The sequence below is a fragment of the Copadichromis virginalis genome, linkage group LG8, assembly GCF_057382275.1.
Source record: "Copadichromis virginalis isolate Kocher_CV1m ecotype Utaka linkage group LG8, C_Virginalis_male_GT1.1, whole genome shotgun sequence".
Classification (NCBI taxonomy): domain Eukaryota; kingdom Metazoa; phylum Chordata; class Actinopteri; order Cichliformes; family Cichlidae; genus Copadichromis; species Copadichromis virginalis.
In genome coordinates this window covers 30599153-30616644 of record NC_140625.1, presented here as the reverse complement: position 1 = coordinate 30616644, position 17492 = coordinate 30599153, and the positions used below count along the sequence as shown (strand labels likewise).

Genomic DNA, 17492 nt, shown 5'->3' with positions numbered 1-17492 from the left:
AGGAGGAAAAATCAGCACATGAAGCTGCAAATCCCACAGCATCGAATCCATCACTGAGGGAAAAGTGCAAATCTTCTCACTGGAAGACTAAACAAGGCTTGCAGAAAGCTGAGAAAGCGAGCCAATTAAAGCTGCCACTGACGCTGGAAATGGAGAAGTTTGATGTTCTCCACGAGGCTGCAGCTGTTCATATAACCAGCAGCGTTACCACATTTGACAGATTTCAGCAGGATCAGGATCAGTTTGATCCCAAACGAGACCACAGCTTCCAACAGTTCCATTCATGCCCCTAAACCTGGGGTGTCCAACTCCAGGCCTCGAGGGCCGGTGTCCTGCAGGTGTTAGATCTCACCCTGGGTCAGCACACCTGAATCACATGATTAGTTCATTATCAGGCCTCTGGAGAACTTCAGGACATTTAAATCAGCTGTGTTGGATCAAGGACACATCTAAATCCTGTAGGACGACGACCCTCGAGGCCTGGACTTCTCCACCCCTGCTGTAAGCTTTCTGTGTGGCTCAATCAAAGATCATTAACAGGAACTTAAAACGAGATAATCATCCGCTCACTCACCGTACTCGATGTCATAAAACACGATGAACTTCTGCCAGCGCAGCTCCTCCACCAGCGTCAGCATGACGTCGTTGAGGCGTACGGGCGGCCGGGCGGCCAGCGTGTAGCGCTGCCCGCCGGGGCTCGGGTTGAACTGGCAGGCAGTGCGAGGAGATCCTTCGCTGTTCCTCTGGATGTACAGGTGTGGGATGTGCATGGCGTCCGTCAGGGACTGCAGGGCGCTCGCTGAGGCGCAGCCAGTAGAGGTCACCAACGCCAGGATGCCCTGGTTCATCAGCTCACAGGCTGGAAGGGGGGAAGGAAAATGGAAAAGTGAGTTTTGGTAGACAAATTATAAATTATGAACTTATATATTTATAAACTGCAACATAACCAGAAACATTTGAAAATCTGGAGCAACCACAAAGGCTGCAAAGAGTCCTGCAGAAGCCCAGCTCTAATTTTAAAAAATGCCTCCACCTCTTGTTGCTTTCCGCTCTGAAAATTAGGCCACATAAATCTAGAAGAAAGCCTGACAGGTAGCACTAATGTTCACCCTGCCCTGACCTACTTTGAACTCTTAAACCTGCTTTCTGCTTTTCAGGCAGGAGAGTCGGTACGGATGATTAAACAGGCCACATATCCACTCTGCTAAGGCTAAGTTAAAGGTTAAAATTTGGCTGGCCTCACTGGCTTTACTGGCAGATTCATCGGAATCATGTGAGGACCACCCGCTCAGCTGTCCAACCATCAACCAACTGCCAATAAACCCGAGCGAATACTGCACACACTACAATATCCCGCACATAAGAATACACTAAACGTGTCAATTGGAAGTTCCTCTACAGGGTACTATATAAATTTGGCTTTCATGATATGATTATTAAAACGATACAAGCATTATATGATAATCCTACAGCCAGGATCAAAATTAATGGATGCCTATCCAACAGTTTTACCCTAAAACGGGGCACTAGACAGGGCTGTGCATGGTCACCGTTACTTTTTGCACTATACTTGGAACCACTAGCTCAATCCATCAGGCAAAACAAGGACATTAAGGGAATTTTTATCAAAGGGACACAATATAAACTGGCTTGCTACGCGGATGACATTTTGATTTACCTTGGACACCCAACATATTCTTTACCCAAGCTGATGCAGTCATTTGAACAATACGGCCAATTATCAGGCTATAAAATTAATATAGGTAAAACCCAGCTACTCTCATATAACTACAGCCCACCAGAAGAAATAAAATGTAGTTACTCTCTGGTATGGCAAACGGAGTGTTTTAAATATTTAGGCATAAATTTACCGAAAGATCTTACAAAACTATTTGAACAGAACTACCTACCCTTATACAAAAAAATAAAGGAAGATATAGTAAGATGGAATTTAATTCCTTTCTTTAGTTTTAATTCAAGAATTGATTCTATTAAAATGAATGTATTGCCAAGATTTTTGTATCTATTTCAAACCCTACCAATAGAGATTAACCAAAGTCAATTTAATGAGTGGGATAAAATGTTATCTAGATATATATGGCAAGGTAAAAGACCAAGGGTTCGCCTTAAAACACTACAGCTGGCTAAGCAAAAGGGAGGATGGGGCCTCCCTGACCTCAGATATTATTACTTTGCAGCGCAGATGAGAGCAATAATATGCTGGTGTAACCCATCATACACTGCCCAATGGAAAACCATTGAGGAACAAATGCTGTCTATACCTATTCAGGCAACTCTAGCTGACAATAACTTACAAACCTATATAAAAAATACTGATAACATGTGGGTGAAAAGGACCCTTAAAACATGGAGAACTATTATAAAGGAATATAAACTCGAGACCAATATTACAGTTCTTAAATGGTGTGCTTACGACTCAGAGTTCAAACCTAATGAACTGGATTCTAGATTCAAGGACTGGACAGGTAAGGGCATAACAGCCCTGTGCAGTATAATGAAGGATGGAAAATTGTTCAGCTTTGACATGCTTAGAAAAACATTTTCATTAGAAAAAGAAGACTTCTATCGATATCTGCAGTTAAGGCACTATGCCGACACGAAGATGAGAAACGTAACAATGATAAACACACGCTTGATGGAACTGTTTATAAAAAGCTATAACTCAGAAACTATTGATAGAATTGTATCATATCTCTATAAGGGTCTAATGGATTTGAAACCACATTCGACTTCATATATTAGAACAAAATGGGAGAAGGAAGGAGGGATAAAAATATTAGAGGAAGAATGGACGGCAATATGGAGATATCAGTGGATGTGTACCAGCTCACAAAAGTGGAGGGAATTTGGCTGGAAGTGCCTAATCAGATACTTTATAACACCTTCTCAGAAGTCTCATTATGATGATAACCCCCCTGCTTGTTGGAGGAACTGTGGAAATCAAAGTGCAAATCATTACCATATTTTCTGGGACTGCTCAATCTTGAGGGATTATTGGAGAGAAATACATAATGCCTTACAGGATATCTTTAAACGTGAAATACCTCTCGAGAGTAAGACTATGTTCTTTGGATATATACCTCAGGAATGGCCTAAATATGATAAACATTTAATAAATATTTTATTGGTGGCCTGTAAAAAGAATATCACCAGAAAATGGTTATCCCCAGAGAGCCCAAACATAAGTACATGGATGGAAATCACAATGGAAATTTATAACATGGAAAAGATAACAGCTTCTGTTAACCACAAGCTGGAGAAATTTGCATCATATTGGGAAAACTGGGTCAAATATATCACGCCTCATAGGCCAGATTTTACTATTACAAACCAATAATTATGATGTATGTATATATATTTATAGGATCACCCCATACCAACACATCCGTGTTTTTTTTTTGTTTCTTTTTTTTTTGTTTCTTTTTTTTTTTTTTTCTCTTTCTTAGGTTTGTTAGTTTTGTTTTTTGTTTTTTGATTTTCGGATTATGTGATGGTTTCAATTACTTCTATCGTTATAAGTATTCTTCCCTTATGACTTGGATGTAAATTAAAATACTATTTCAGTATCTAAGGCAGATAACCTAAGTATGAAGAATGCTTACATGATGTACATATTGTGAATGCCTGCTTTTGAAACCTTAATAAAAATATGAATTAAAAAAAAAAAAGAATACACTAAACGACACATTGAGAAGAAAATACAGGCTCTCATAAACCATCCTGTGAAGACACGAGCCAATCAGATCAGCACCTAGGGTTTCAGAGCCAACCCCCTCGCCTCGTCCTCCCAACCTCCAAGTACGATGAATTCATTGATGTTAATAAACTTTAAGGAAAAATGTGTTTTTTGAGTTCTTTTAAAATCCATCCATTCTCTTCTGCTTATCACCTATCCCAGCGGTGATAGGACGAAAAGCGGAGTACACCTGGACAGGTCTTCAGTCTGTCGCTGGGCTCACACAGACAGACACACTCAAACATTAACCCCACTACCTGCATGTGTCTGGACTGTGGGAGGAAGCTGGAGTAACCCACGCCAGCCAACGCTCTGGTCAGATGGTGGATTTGAACCTTCGTCAAGTTTCAGGACCACGGACAGCACGCAGGGGTTTCAGCGTGATCCATGAGCTCTATCACATAACTGTTTCTACTGTTGGACCTGATTCAGCTGCAGGCACTTTGACAGTACATGAAATATAGATCACAGATACGTGCACAACACCCCTCCGTGAAATCTGCACATCCAGTTTTCACTAAACGCCCCCAGAAGGCCGAGGGCTACACTAAAACTAAAACTCAAATCAAATAACAAGTGCATTGCAAAGATCTCTCCATGTCCTGTCGTATGATTTATTATTCGATATTGTTTCTTGACACTTTTCTTCAAGGTCTGCTTTGACATTGGGCTAACAATGAAGGTCAAAGTCCATTAAAACCAAAATGAAAATGATATCTTGAGAACTGTGGACGTCAGGCTCCCTGTGAAAGATGTGACGCTACAGTAAAGAGCATAGAAACAAAGGTTTGTCAGTCCGGTTGGTTTTATCTCTTTAAGTCCGTTGTCTTGATACAAGTCTACAGTCTTACACCAGAGCCTGTCAGTTACTGAAGCCCGTTTCCATCCTACAGACTCTTACTGCCAGACAACAGTAAGTATGTATGATGCATGTATGACATACGTTTATATTCTTTTCTGCTTGCGACGAACCGGCTGCTCCCGTCCTGTTTGTAAATGACTCACAGAGTCATGTCGTATTGAAATGAAGTTCCAGCACAAGTGTAGCAGCAGCCTCGCCCCCGGGGCTGCATGAACCTTTGACCTCTGGCTTATCACCGGGTTTGTGCAGTTGTACCACTCTCTTCATCATTTCCCTACAAACCCCGACAGAACAGGCCTCCCTATCAATCCTTCCCTTTCAGACCTCTCCCTGCATCCTCCCGTAACACATTAAGCTCTCCAAACTACATGAGCTGCCATGTTTTCTGAACGCAACATAAAATCTACTCTCTGATGCAGCAGCCACCCCCTCCAGGGACTGTGTCTTCACTAAATCTGCTGCCATCATCCGGTGCTTCCACGCTTTCTGCTGCCCTCTCCCTGCTGAAAAATGTTTGGGATCAGGACCCGTGAGGAATGAAATCCAATCGAGCGTCTGCCAGATAAACGTCCCGAGGGTTTTCATGCTAGCGCTCTTCTATGTTTCCAGGTTTGTTGAAATCTCTCAAAAAAGACTAATTTTACTCCCTAAGAAGACCTGACGCTTCATCTGAGCACAAGGACCATGTGCACCCTTCATTTATCCCCCCACTAAGACTTTGGGGAGATTAATGCAAAAGTCTCCAACTCTTCACTTCATCCACTAACACTGTCATATAATAGCTGCTTTTTTGTTGTGAAATTTCAACCTTTTTTGTCTCTTTGCTGCTGACGTGACCCCTAAAATCTGCACTGTTTCCAGTCCAGCCTCCAAACACCCGTGTAGCTCTCGCTCTCTAAGTGAAACTGTCTCATCTGAGCTCTGCTTCCTACTGAGACAGTTGCTCTCTGTATTTTTCCATCCTCAGACAGCGACACTATCGTCTCCTACCTCACCTCTCTACATTTAAAATCACCTGTTAAAAAGATGTGGAGCTCAAAAATGCTCCTTTTCCACAGTGCTGAGGCAGCACAGAGGACCCAGCTAATGGTTCCCTCTGAGCTCTTCCCCTGTTTGAACGAGGTACATCAAACCCTGTTCAGACCACAGAAGTCAGAGCAGGAGGCCAAACTGCAGACGGCACGATTTAAGTTTCCTGAAAGCCCAGATTTCTTCAGCTTCGCATGAACTAATTTAATGTTTGCACGATGCCACAGTTAATCATCCATAACTTCATCTGTACGGCGAGTTACAAAATGAATTTCAAACTTTGACGTTTGAATAAAAGCCACACATAAAGAAAAGCAGACATGTTTGAACATACAGCACACACGTCCACACTCACAGTTTCAAACTAAGGCCCATAACAAAGGGTAAGAGCTAACCTGTAAAGATCTGTTGTTTAAAACAAATCCCAGAATCTGTGGAGGAGGAGACCCGGTTAGAGGATCGGAGGGCAGCATTTCAGACGGGTGCAGTGAGAAGCTGCACTCAGGCCCAGTGTAAAGTGCAGAAGAGTTATTTTGAGCCGTGAATCATGCAAAGCTACTTCAGGACAGTCAGCAATGAGCAGCACAGGTGCCCTTTAAGTGTTGGGATTTGTTAAACAGAGCAATAAATCATACTTAGGAGAGCATGTTGCATGAAAACAAACACTGGGGTTAAGAGAGACCGTAAATCTTGCTGGTTTGAAGGTTCATTAAAATGCGTCTCCACTTAGCATTTATATTCAGGGCAGAAATATGCCTCACCCAGAGCACACTGACTGCTGATGGCAGCTTACAGCGTTTTTTAGGAGACAGGATGTGGGAGGGGTTTAAAATGGACATCCTGTTGCAAATCAAAGCAAGAAGTCAGGATAGATAAAAGTCCATGTGGATTATTTTTGAACATATTAAGACTGCAGTGGTTTGAGAACAAGATTTTCTTTCCTATAGATGCTGCAAAGTAAAACTATGTGCTTCCTGGTGGATCTTCAGTTATTCTGACTGCTTAAAGGTGCCAGCTCCTTTCAGACGATTTATTTTCACACATACTTTCTTTGAAATGTCATCTGAAGCTACACGGAGATGTTTTCCCTCCCGCCTTCTCCTCCGACACTTAGACAGCCGTAGTTTAAACCTCTCGGAAAGCCTTGGTCTCCGGTTAGAGCCCAACTTTCTCTGCAGGAGAAGATCTGTCCAGACTGAAAGGTCAGGAGATGCTCCAAAGGGCAGCAGGCATGTTATGACTGAGCACTCACCGGGGGAAATGTGAAAAATGCTGCTGGGGTAGAAGAGCGTAAAGCACAGCCAGGTAGTCCTCCACAGAGGAAGAAAAAGGAAATGGCGTAGCAGAACAGCTGGCTGGTCACAGGGACCCTGCTTCTTAATGTTTGACGAATGAAATTTGGCTGAACTCGGGCTGAATGTCTCCGAGCTGCGAACAAACGGAGGACGGGGGAGAGATCATCAACATTCAGCCAATTTCTGCATGAAATTCATCTTTATTAACAGAACAGCGTTCAAGTCCTGCTTCGTCAGCATCCGACAGCTCGGAGAAGCGATGACGGGGCAGTAACGGCACCAACAAAATGGAAATAGTTTCCGAGATAATGAGACAAATGTCGCCGCCGTGAAAATGGAGCTAATGAACTTGCACTGAAGGATTTAGAGTGTAATCTTGTATTAAATTAGTAAATGTTTTTTTGCCAGATGAGATTGGAATTGAGCTCATAGGTCAATTTAATAAAAATAAATCAGGGCGTCCAGCACAGCGCTGAGGTCAGGTGGTCCTTAGAACTTAAGGAGCGGCTAATCCACCTGCAGGAACGTCATCGCCGCTTTCACCTGAACGCTTCGGCTCTCTTGTCAGCTTTCTGGGCAATAGTGCAGTTCAGCTTCAGTGGCTTTATTGTTGTTGGTATTTTCAGATTCATAGACACAGTGTGGTGCTGTGGAGTGCTAAACCAGGGGCCCGTTCTTATTTTTCATCAGATTTCAACACTGATTATCTGCCTGAGCGCTCTCCATCACTCCACGTGAACATATGCAGTTGTGTAGAGGTTGGAGATGTTTTGTGCAGCTGAGGGGGAATCAGCAGTGCCAAACATGTGATGTAGTCTCTTGTAAAACATCAGTTAGCACAGCTTTAAATTTATATGCAAAAAAAACAAATCCCCTGCCTCCTATCAAAATAAAAGCTCCCTGAGGTTCTGATCTGCGATTAAACAAAGATCCACAACAGCTGACGCGTCTCTTGTTGACGTCTCTCCACATGACAAGAACAATCACATGTTTAATGAGCCTCGGAGCATCGGGGAGTCCAATCTGCAGTCGGTCCAGCCCTGAAATCATCGAGGACCAATTAACATAATACACCAGAATGGGACTAAAAGGTTTGGAGGCTTCAGAAACACAATGCCGGTAGCTGTTGGGATAACTCACTCAGCAGCCGGAGAAAATGATTTGGGTTGCGACGTGACTCACTTGCTCTATGAGTCCACAGTGAGTCATGGTTTCATCTGTGCTAAATGAAGCCTGCACAATATTTAGCCGAAGCGACTCCCCGTGCATCCTAATGACACTTACAGAGCGACTCCTACCAGACGGCGGGAGACAAAAACCATTAGAGTCAGAGCGAGACAAAGATCTCCCTCCCTCTGCCCGTCTCCTTATTAGTGTGATTTTATCAATGCCTCGCTTTGAAATTATCTACAGGAGACAAACTCCTCTCATCCTTGAATAAGGGGGAACGGATTTAGACAAAAGTCCTGTGTTAACAGTGAGTATCCACGTATTCAGGAATGCTCACTCTGCACTTGGAAATGAATTTCTTGATGAAACACCTGGATTTTCTAAACGAGGTAGCAAACATGAGCGAGGTGGCGACGCAGGCCTGGTATGTCCGCTTGGTAACCTCGTGACGTTGACAGCGATGCATCTCATATTCCTTTCAGGACTCGTCATCATCCAAGAAATATAGAAACGTGGAAAATGTTGTATTTTAGCAGAAACTGTGATTTTTCCCTTTGCTGCCCAAAGCTAATGACCACCTCTCTTCAAAGACTAACCCGGGCCTTTATTTACTTCAACTGCAGAAAGTTACGAGCCTTTATTTGAAGTAGGATTGCAATTGATGCCGGTCGGTCTTTCTTTGTCTGTTGGATCGCTGTAATTGGTCATATGAGTCATTTTTCCACTGCAGGAACTCTATTTTTATAGAAAGGCTTATTTTGGCATTCGCTCCCACTGCCAATTTAGTTTATTGCCGTATACAAGCACAGCACATTCTCACTTCTGCAAATGAAAAGCCGTCTAGTCCTTCAGCATAAACGCGGTTTTATTGTGGGACATGTATAACGACACCGACAGAGTATCGAGGGACCGCAGGATAAAGTCAAATGGAAAGAACTGCAAAGTGTTGAAAATTGAATAAATATATTATTGGACTCAAATGTTCAGTATACTTTCCCAGCATGCACAGTTTGTGAAATATACCATAAGTTCATCAACCTTTATTTTTCTGGCTTGCATTAGGAGAGCAGTATCAGTGATGGCCATCTCCCACTACCAGAAACCTGACTGATATGTCCTCCTGAGAACCAGCCTTCATTATGTCGTGCGTAGGGCTGCATGGCGCTAACGTTAACGAGCTAACCGTGCTAAGGCATTGACGCACGGTGCGATCCACGCTGACTCGCTAACAGAGATTTGCCGCGGTTATGGCGTTAACGTCATTTTAACGAGATTAATGCTGACAGCACTAGTTTTTAGTCTATATCTTTGGACTTACTTGAGTCCTGATGTATTAAATAGAAGATATCCTTGGCTTGCCATTGATGTGTTTGGTGGCGTCTTTCAGCTCCAAGGAGGAAGGAAATCACAGATTCTTTTTCCCTCGGTTCTCAGGAGGATATGACAACTTTTCTGGGACGAGGGGATGCAGCGAGGTGTTCTGCTGCTGAAACTTGGCCAAAGATAAGGTAAAAAGTTAGCTGGGGTTGATGGACTGTCCTTGTGACCCACTGTAGAGCTAAAACACCAGGTGACAGCTGCAGATGGAGGTCATCGCACTCATACAGACGTCACTGACCATTTCTCAGGCCTCCAAAAACAGAGGTGCTCACCCCAAAAACATCCGTCACGCAGTCAGGATTCGAACAGTAGTCTGAAGGGCACCGAGCTGCTAGCACAGCTGAATACATCCAGGTTACCATTCCCTGAGATGCTGTGAGACTGCTCAGGTATGTCATGTTTTATCAAGCTGATATATCCCACCAGCACGCTCGGCACATCTCAATCCCACATCACAGTAAACTGAGAAAACGAAGCTTTTCATGCTACCCTCTGATTATCGCCACTTAATTAGACCCATTTGCAAAGAGGTGGTCTAAACAGCGATTCATCTGCTTTATCAAATTATCACGGCACAAACAAAACTAACAGGTTGCCAGCATATCAAGGCTTTAACACCAGCATGATCCGAGTGCGTTTCAGCCCATAAATCACACCAAGGACATCAAATTACAGCTACTTTGGTTTCTGCGGGGCTCGAATACTTAGTTATCCCTAATACTCTGCTTTAACCTTGGACTTTAAACGTTACAGAGAGGAGTAGAAGGTCTGTAAAAAGTGTACACACTCTATCGTCAGCAGTTTTTCAATAGGAGAAGAAAAAGAGCACAACCAAAATAGACTCATTAAATGGAAATAACGAGTCCTTTGGGATAAATCAAATTTCAAATCTATCAAATTCAGGTCTTTCCCAGGAGTTTATAAGCACTGAATGAACTTGGCATGAGTTGTCATTGATACTTGTTGACTGGAGATAAAAATAGTGTCAAGAACTCATGAGCGACTTGGTTCTTGTGATATTTTGAAACAACAACAGGAAGTTGAAAACTGACTTTGGAAGTTCTGAAGCAGTCAGTGGCCTCACCGTGACCTCTGCATGTTCATCTAGTTTTGGACGTGCAGCTCTGTCATCTGCCAACTATCACTGTGATTGTTCCCAGATAAAGTGGTATCAAGAGTGAGCACAGGACTTTTCAGAGCTTGGCGACTAAGCCATGAGTTTGGAAGTTTACCAAGTCCAAGAGGAAAACTGGGATTTACTGACCACTAGTTGCACCTCAGATATTGTGTAGATGTAAATTTTATCAGTCACGTGGGACGTTTTAGAAGAAAAGATGAAACGACTTTCTTTCCTCGCTAATACAGCAGAGGCTCATATCAGATCGCCTGCCACTCCTGAAAATCCAGCGGCTGCTTTTAATCCCACCTCCACCTTTTCAGGGTTTCTGGCTCCGTGAATTAAGACGACAGCTGGATTGTTTTTATGTTACAGGAAAACAATAGGAGGGGAAATGAGATTCATTCATGTGCCAAGTGCAGGGGCAGGGAAGCAAAGATAATCGATAGGCTTTGAAAACAGATAGCCAGACTGGCACAGCAAAACAAAAGGATTAGAACTACCAGGCAAGGCCTTATTGAACAAATCACCGGCATGAAACAAAGCAGGGAGATGAGGGGATCCACTGTTTCTTAATTACTATTTGTCCTCCTCTGCATCTTTAAATTCCCCAAACACATCATCTATTTTCTGTAAAAATATGAGTGAAAATATGTTTTGCTGGTGCTCATCAGTTCAGCGATACAGCACGAGGTATGAAGAGCGTGTTTGCACCATCTTGGCTCAAACAATTTTTCCCAAGTTTGTTTTTTAACAGACTAAATGAAAATGATTACAGTGTCTGATCAAGAATAAAAGTGGAAAAAGCAGCCCAGGTTTTATATACCTGTGTCAGAGATGGACCTCTAACTCTCAACTTGTTACCTATGGACCGTTAAAGACCTCTTTGCACCACATCTAAACATGCTGGGTTGGTACGTTCAATATTTCAGTGTGCAGGGCTTTTCTAAACAAGTAAACCAGCCGAGCACAACCAAAGCCAAAGCCTGTAATTTGTATGTGAATTATGCTTATTTCATGGTACCGTGGTCGTGTCTGTTTGTGTAGGTACTTCGCTAAAGAAAGCCAATGAACAGGAGTTTTCAACCTATGCAAATGTGTTCCCGTGTAGTCCCTCACTGAAACCTGACAGTGTGTAACTTGACTGTGTGTAGGTTAGATGCTGATTGGTTGATAAACCATCCAGAAAAGGGAATGAAGGAACGACACAAGGAACAGGAGACAGATCATTAAGTTCAAACCGAAAAAGCGCAGACAGTGCCGCTGTCAAATAAATTAAATGTAATTATATAACGACAAATCACAGCAACAGCCACCTCGAAGTGTTTTATGCTGTGAGGTAAGGCAACAGCTACACGACCCCCTGCAGTCGACTCTTTGTGTGTTCTAACTTTGCTCTTGTCTGCAGTCGACTGACAGACCAACCAGGAGTACCCCAACAAGGCTGCTGCCCCCACCTGGCAGCAGACGCTTTCTGCAAGTAGAACAAAGTCTTAAAGTGAGCCATCAGTTATCGTTTTTTATATAAAATATTGGTTATAGACCTGCATTCATTTACTTCAGTTCAGTTCAATTTAATTTATGTAGCGCTATCTGACAGGTCTTTCTGTGTGGAGTGTACATGTTCCACCTGGATCTGCGTGGGTTCTCTCTGGCTTCCTCCCACAGTCCACACACATGCAGTTAGTGGGGTTGGGTTAATGCCGATTCTAAAGTCCCCAAAGATGTAAATGTGTCTGTAAAGCCAAGGCAGCTTGGATGGGCTTCAGCCTCCTGTGAACCTGAACTGGATATGTGGATGGATGATGGAAGGACGGATGGATGGGTGGATGGATGGATGGTGGGTGGACGGACAGATGGATGGATGCATGCATGGATGGAAGGAAGGATGGATGGATGGTAAAAACACTCCAGAGAGAAAACCCCAACGATCAGACGACCCCATGTAAGAAGCGTTTGTCGACTGTGAGAAGGAAGAACTTTCTTTCACCTCTGACGTGAGCTCTCTCTTCATTTCAGTTTGCATTTTTGGGTCTTGATTATAATAAAATCTTAAAAACAGCTATAAGAGCCAAACCATCAGCCCACAAAAAGTGCATTACATGCAGCAGTGTTTGACAGCCTGGGGACGACGGCACATCTCGGTGCTTGTGTGTAAATGGGTGACGTCAGCCTGGAAATGCTCGTGCAACCAAGACAGTGAGCTCAGTATGTACGTTATGACTTCGTCATGATGCTGTGCTCCCAGATATTACCTGAGGCTCCAAAATATGTTGTTAATGGAGAAGAACATCAGACCTGCGTGGTAATGAACTGTGCAGAGTGAGCATGAGCAGTGATTGCCACCATGTCTGAACCATCACTTCCCCCCATACGGCACTTTAAGGTCATCTCACTCATCCTCCTCTCCTCTCTTTCTTACATCTTCACCATCTTGATGTCTCAGTCTGTTTTGCTCCCACTGGGATTCCTGTTTTGATTCCTGCTGTGTTTCTTTTCAGCCATCCTCTGAAGTTAATATCGCCATCAGCGCCTCCCTCCTCCTCCTCACTTAAAAGTTAACATCTCCAATTAACCATCCCTCCTTTTTTCCCCTCCTTCCCTCAATCTTCCGAACTCGACGTCTATCTTAGCGCCGGTTTCCTGTCTTTCATCTGAATGCTTTTTGCTTAAATGTGGTTAAAAGTTAAGTCCAGGACAGTTTAACATCAGTGGCTTCAGGATGAGCTGAACCACCAAACTGCAAACTGAGCAAAGAATTTAGAGGAAAAGTGAGGATTAAATTAATCAGTCAAAATCAGAAGTTTTAAACAATTACTCTATTTCACATCACTCATCTTTTTATTGTATTATTTTATTTATTAGTTTGATTTATTTTTGATTTTATTGGACTGATTCATAATTTTAATGACTTTCTAAAAGTAAAATGCTAAAAATATTTTACAGAAAACAAAAATTTCAAATTAAAAAAGATGATTGATGAGTGATGAAAGCAGTCGCCCCGGTGGCCACTCGCAGATGCTCTTTGTCATGAGCAGGAAGCAGACCAAAGGATTATCATGTTACTATAATAAAACATGGCTACTGCTCTGAGGGGCGTCTGGTTTTTTTTTTCATTTCTCTGTTTTACTTGAATTTATTTCTTACGCTCATTAATGTATTACTTAGTTTTCTTAAATCTGTGACTAACACTGCTAATGAGCAGAAATAAAATGTGAGAAGCTACAAAATCTACAGAATAATGATCCTCCTGCAACACCTAAACAAACCAGACTGACACAAAACTCAAGATGTGTTAGTCTATGAAGGACAGAAGTCACTGCAGAGCTGATGAAGAGCTGCCTTTACCCATCATCATCCATCCATCCGGGGTCGGGGTGGGGTCACTGGGGCAGGACTCTAAACAGAGATGGCCAGACCTCCCTCTCCCGGTTCTTGGTCCAGATCATCTCTGGGGACACAAAGGCGTTCCAAAGCCAGATGAGACATATAATGTCTCCCGGTGGGACATGCCTGAAACCACCAGTTGGCTCCCATTCTTTCTGATGACAAACCAGAGGTGGTGGCACAGCTGTGGGCAGGGACGTAGCTTTGCTTTAATGCGATACAGCGTCTGCACCGCTGCTGACACTGTGCCAAAGTGATTTTACTTTATTTTTCTGGCAATTTAATTTCCTTTTCCAGATGACAAGGAATTATCTTTAATTTGAATTTAATTACATTATCAAAAGCTCCATCAAGGGAATGCAAAGCATCAAAGCTTCAGGCTGAAGAGTTGAGTTGGCTTAGATTCAGTTTGAAATTTAAGACTAAATATTTGCATTGAACAAATCACAGTCAACTCTGCCAGAAACTCTTCAAGCTACAAACTCGAAATCTGCATGAAGAGGCTGAGAGTTCTTTTTCTTTACCTGCATCATTAAAAATGTTACATTTGATTGACATTTAATAACCAAATCCATTTAAATATGTTTGATGTACACAATGGCAGCAGTGGTGGTTTTGTCTCTTTATCACTGCCATCAACACACACACACACACACACACACACACACACACACACACACGCCCCACCCTCTCTGTTCAACATGGCTTCCTCCACCCTCAGAGCTCATTTTTCACCTCGGGCCGATGGGGTCTTAATTTCTCTCATGCTTAATTAAACTATCTATCTCCATGGATCTGTAGCCCCATTACCCATAATGCCCTACACCCCCACCCCCACAACACCACCCCACTCCCACCCTTTCACTGTTCTGAGCTGCTGCTTGACAATGTCCCTGTTAATAAGGGGGTGAAATGAATGACCTGCAAAGCTAATAATGCTGCAGACCCACACTTTATTATGGATGACAATCCCCAGGCTTCAGCCTCCAACCAGCCAAAGCCCCGTGGATGCTGGCGGCATGCGCATGCATGCATCACAGCATCTTTTTTCCCGTTAATGGAGACAGATGCAGTGAGAAGCAGCAGTGCGGTCTGTGTTAGACCTGCAGTCGTGTCAGCCTGGAAGCTAAACTGCTGAAATGCTGATTAGGAACTCGTCTTAGGCTCGATTCATGACTAATAGAGGGTTCAGCTGAGAGGGAGCAAAGGTGACGCAGTCACGTGGTTTCCTGATTAAAATAATCAAAAAGTAATCATCGAGTGTGCTGCTGGTAAAAGCAGAGGTTAGCGTGTTAGCATGAAATTAATGTGTGGATCTGCATGAACATCACGCACATCTGGATTCTTTATGAGCAAAACGATAAAACATAGTTTAGGCTGAAATGACGTCTCCTGTGTCTCCTCAATGCGCACTTTGTTCCCACCATTGCAATCCAGTTTGTTTCCTGCTGATATTTCCATGACAGTTATGCACAGACTGATCAGTTTACTGATGTCAGCTGTGAGGACCAGCAGAGTACCTGTCCCTGTTAGCAGCAGTAGTTTTATAAACAAGTACAATTTACTGAAACGACTGAGTATCCGTGCGAGGAATGCGATGCTAGCAGTCACCTGTGAGCTTGCTTCATGCCACTTTGAGTATAAGCCTCCAGTTTACACAGAGTCCCATGTGTATGGGAGGAGTAGTGCAGGATTAAGAGACCAGACTTGTTTCCAATTAACGTATAATGCTAATTAAATAACAAACAAACAAACCTGATTTCCACTTGAAACAACAATGTGACAGAACTGGGAAACACATGGTCCCCACCTCACTGCACTGTTTGACTGTTCCCATGTTTAAAGTAAGCAAAAATAAAAAACAGTTTCCAAATTCAAATCTCTGGATTACTTTTACATGGATTGTTCTTGTTCTAATATTTGTGTTTCTTGTTGTATTTCTTGTTTGGAAAGTGCTGCGTCGAGACAGCAGATGAAGTAGTAGCTAATAAATGATCGGATCATCCGCCGTTCATCAAACGCATCAGAGCCTTGTTTATTTTCCTGCTGCAATATTGATTTTTTCTCTTTCATTTGAAGGGCCTGTGCATACCTGTGTTTCTCCTGCCGTCAACAAAAGCAGACAGATATTGACACATAAATAGCCAGAAACTTAATATAATTCATTTCTAAATAATTAGATGAACACAGACTGTCCGAAAACATCAGCCTCTGCAGGTTCAGCCTGTAAATATCAGTGTGAGCCTCAGCGGATGGAGAAGTCGTGTTCAGTAATGAGTTTCAGGCCTGGACGAAGCTAATGTGCAGCAAACACAACAAAACCATTAGCTGTATTGAGCCTCCATCTCGTCTCATCTCGCCCCGTATATTTCTTTCTTCATTTACTCAGACGCAGCTTCGAGCTGAACGTGACCGTCGGAGCGTTTTCGACTCGGATCACTTTTACTCAGAGAGATGTCTGACTTGCCCTCTACAGCACGGCTCATATTTAATAAAATAACAAACAGGGATGAATTCATGTGTTTACCATTTACACTGCCTGCATGTCTCTAACACAGTTTTGTTTAATCCTTTGTGAGGATCCAAATGACTGTAGACAGAGCATGTCGTCTGTGCGGGGTCTTTTATTTATTTATCATCTGCAAATGGTCACTGGACTTCCTGACCAACCGCCCCCAACATGTCCGGCTGGATAACCACTGCTCATCTACCATCACAATGAACACCGGTGTACCACAAGGCTGTGTGATGAGCCCTTTCCTCTACTCCCTCTTCACCCACGACTGCAGACCTGCTGATGGTTCCAACACCATCATTAAGTTTGCAGATGACACCACGGTGATTGGCCTCATCAGTGACAACGATGAGGCCGCCTACAGGGAGGAGGTGGATCGTCTGGCTGAGTGGTGCGACAGAAACAACCTGCTGCTTAACACCGAGAAGACCAAGGAGCTCATCGTGGACTACAGGAGGAATGCTGACCCACATCCACCCATCCACATTAAGGGGACGGCTGTGGAGCGTGTGAGCAGCTTCAAGTTCCTGGGAGTCCACATCTCCGAGGATCTCACCTGGACGACCAACTGCTCCAAGCTGGTCAAGAAGGCTCACCAGCGCCTCTTCTTCTTGAGGACTCTGAGGAAGAACCACCTGTCCTCAGACATCCTGGTGAACTTCTATCGCTGCACCATCGAGAGCATCCTGACCAACTGTACAACAGTCTGGTACGGGAACTGCTCTGCCTCGGACCGGAAGGCGTTGCAGAGGGTCGTGAAAACTGCCCAGCGCATCGCCGGAGCACCACTTCCTGCCATAAAAGACATCTACAGGAAGCGGTGTCTGAAAAGGGCTGGGAAAATCATCAAAGACCCCAGTCACCCATCACATGGACTCTTCACCCTCCTGCCCTCTGGGAGGCGCCACAGGAGCCTCCGGACTAAGACCACCAGGTACCGGAACAGCTTCTTCCCCACAGCTGTCAGACTCCTGAACTCT

The 17492-nt window shown here is 43.5% G+C and overlaps 1 protein-coding gene across 2 annotated transcripts in view; it reads right to left on the bottom strand.

The window, feature by feature from the left end:
- Positions 1 to 17492, bottom strand: part of grid1b (glutamate receptor, ionotropic, delta 1b) — a 627414-nt gene that overhangs the window by 291092 nt on the left and 318830 nt on the right. For both annotated transcript variants that reach the window (XM_085467070.1, XM_085467071.1), the window contains exon 3: positions 575 to 859. In XM_085467070.1, the coding sequence (XP_085323196.1) occupies positions 575 to 859 (285 nt within the window). The remainder of the gene's footprint in view (positions 1 to 574; positions 860 to 17492) is intronic.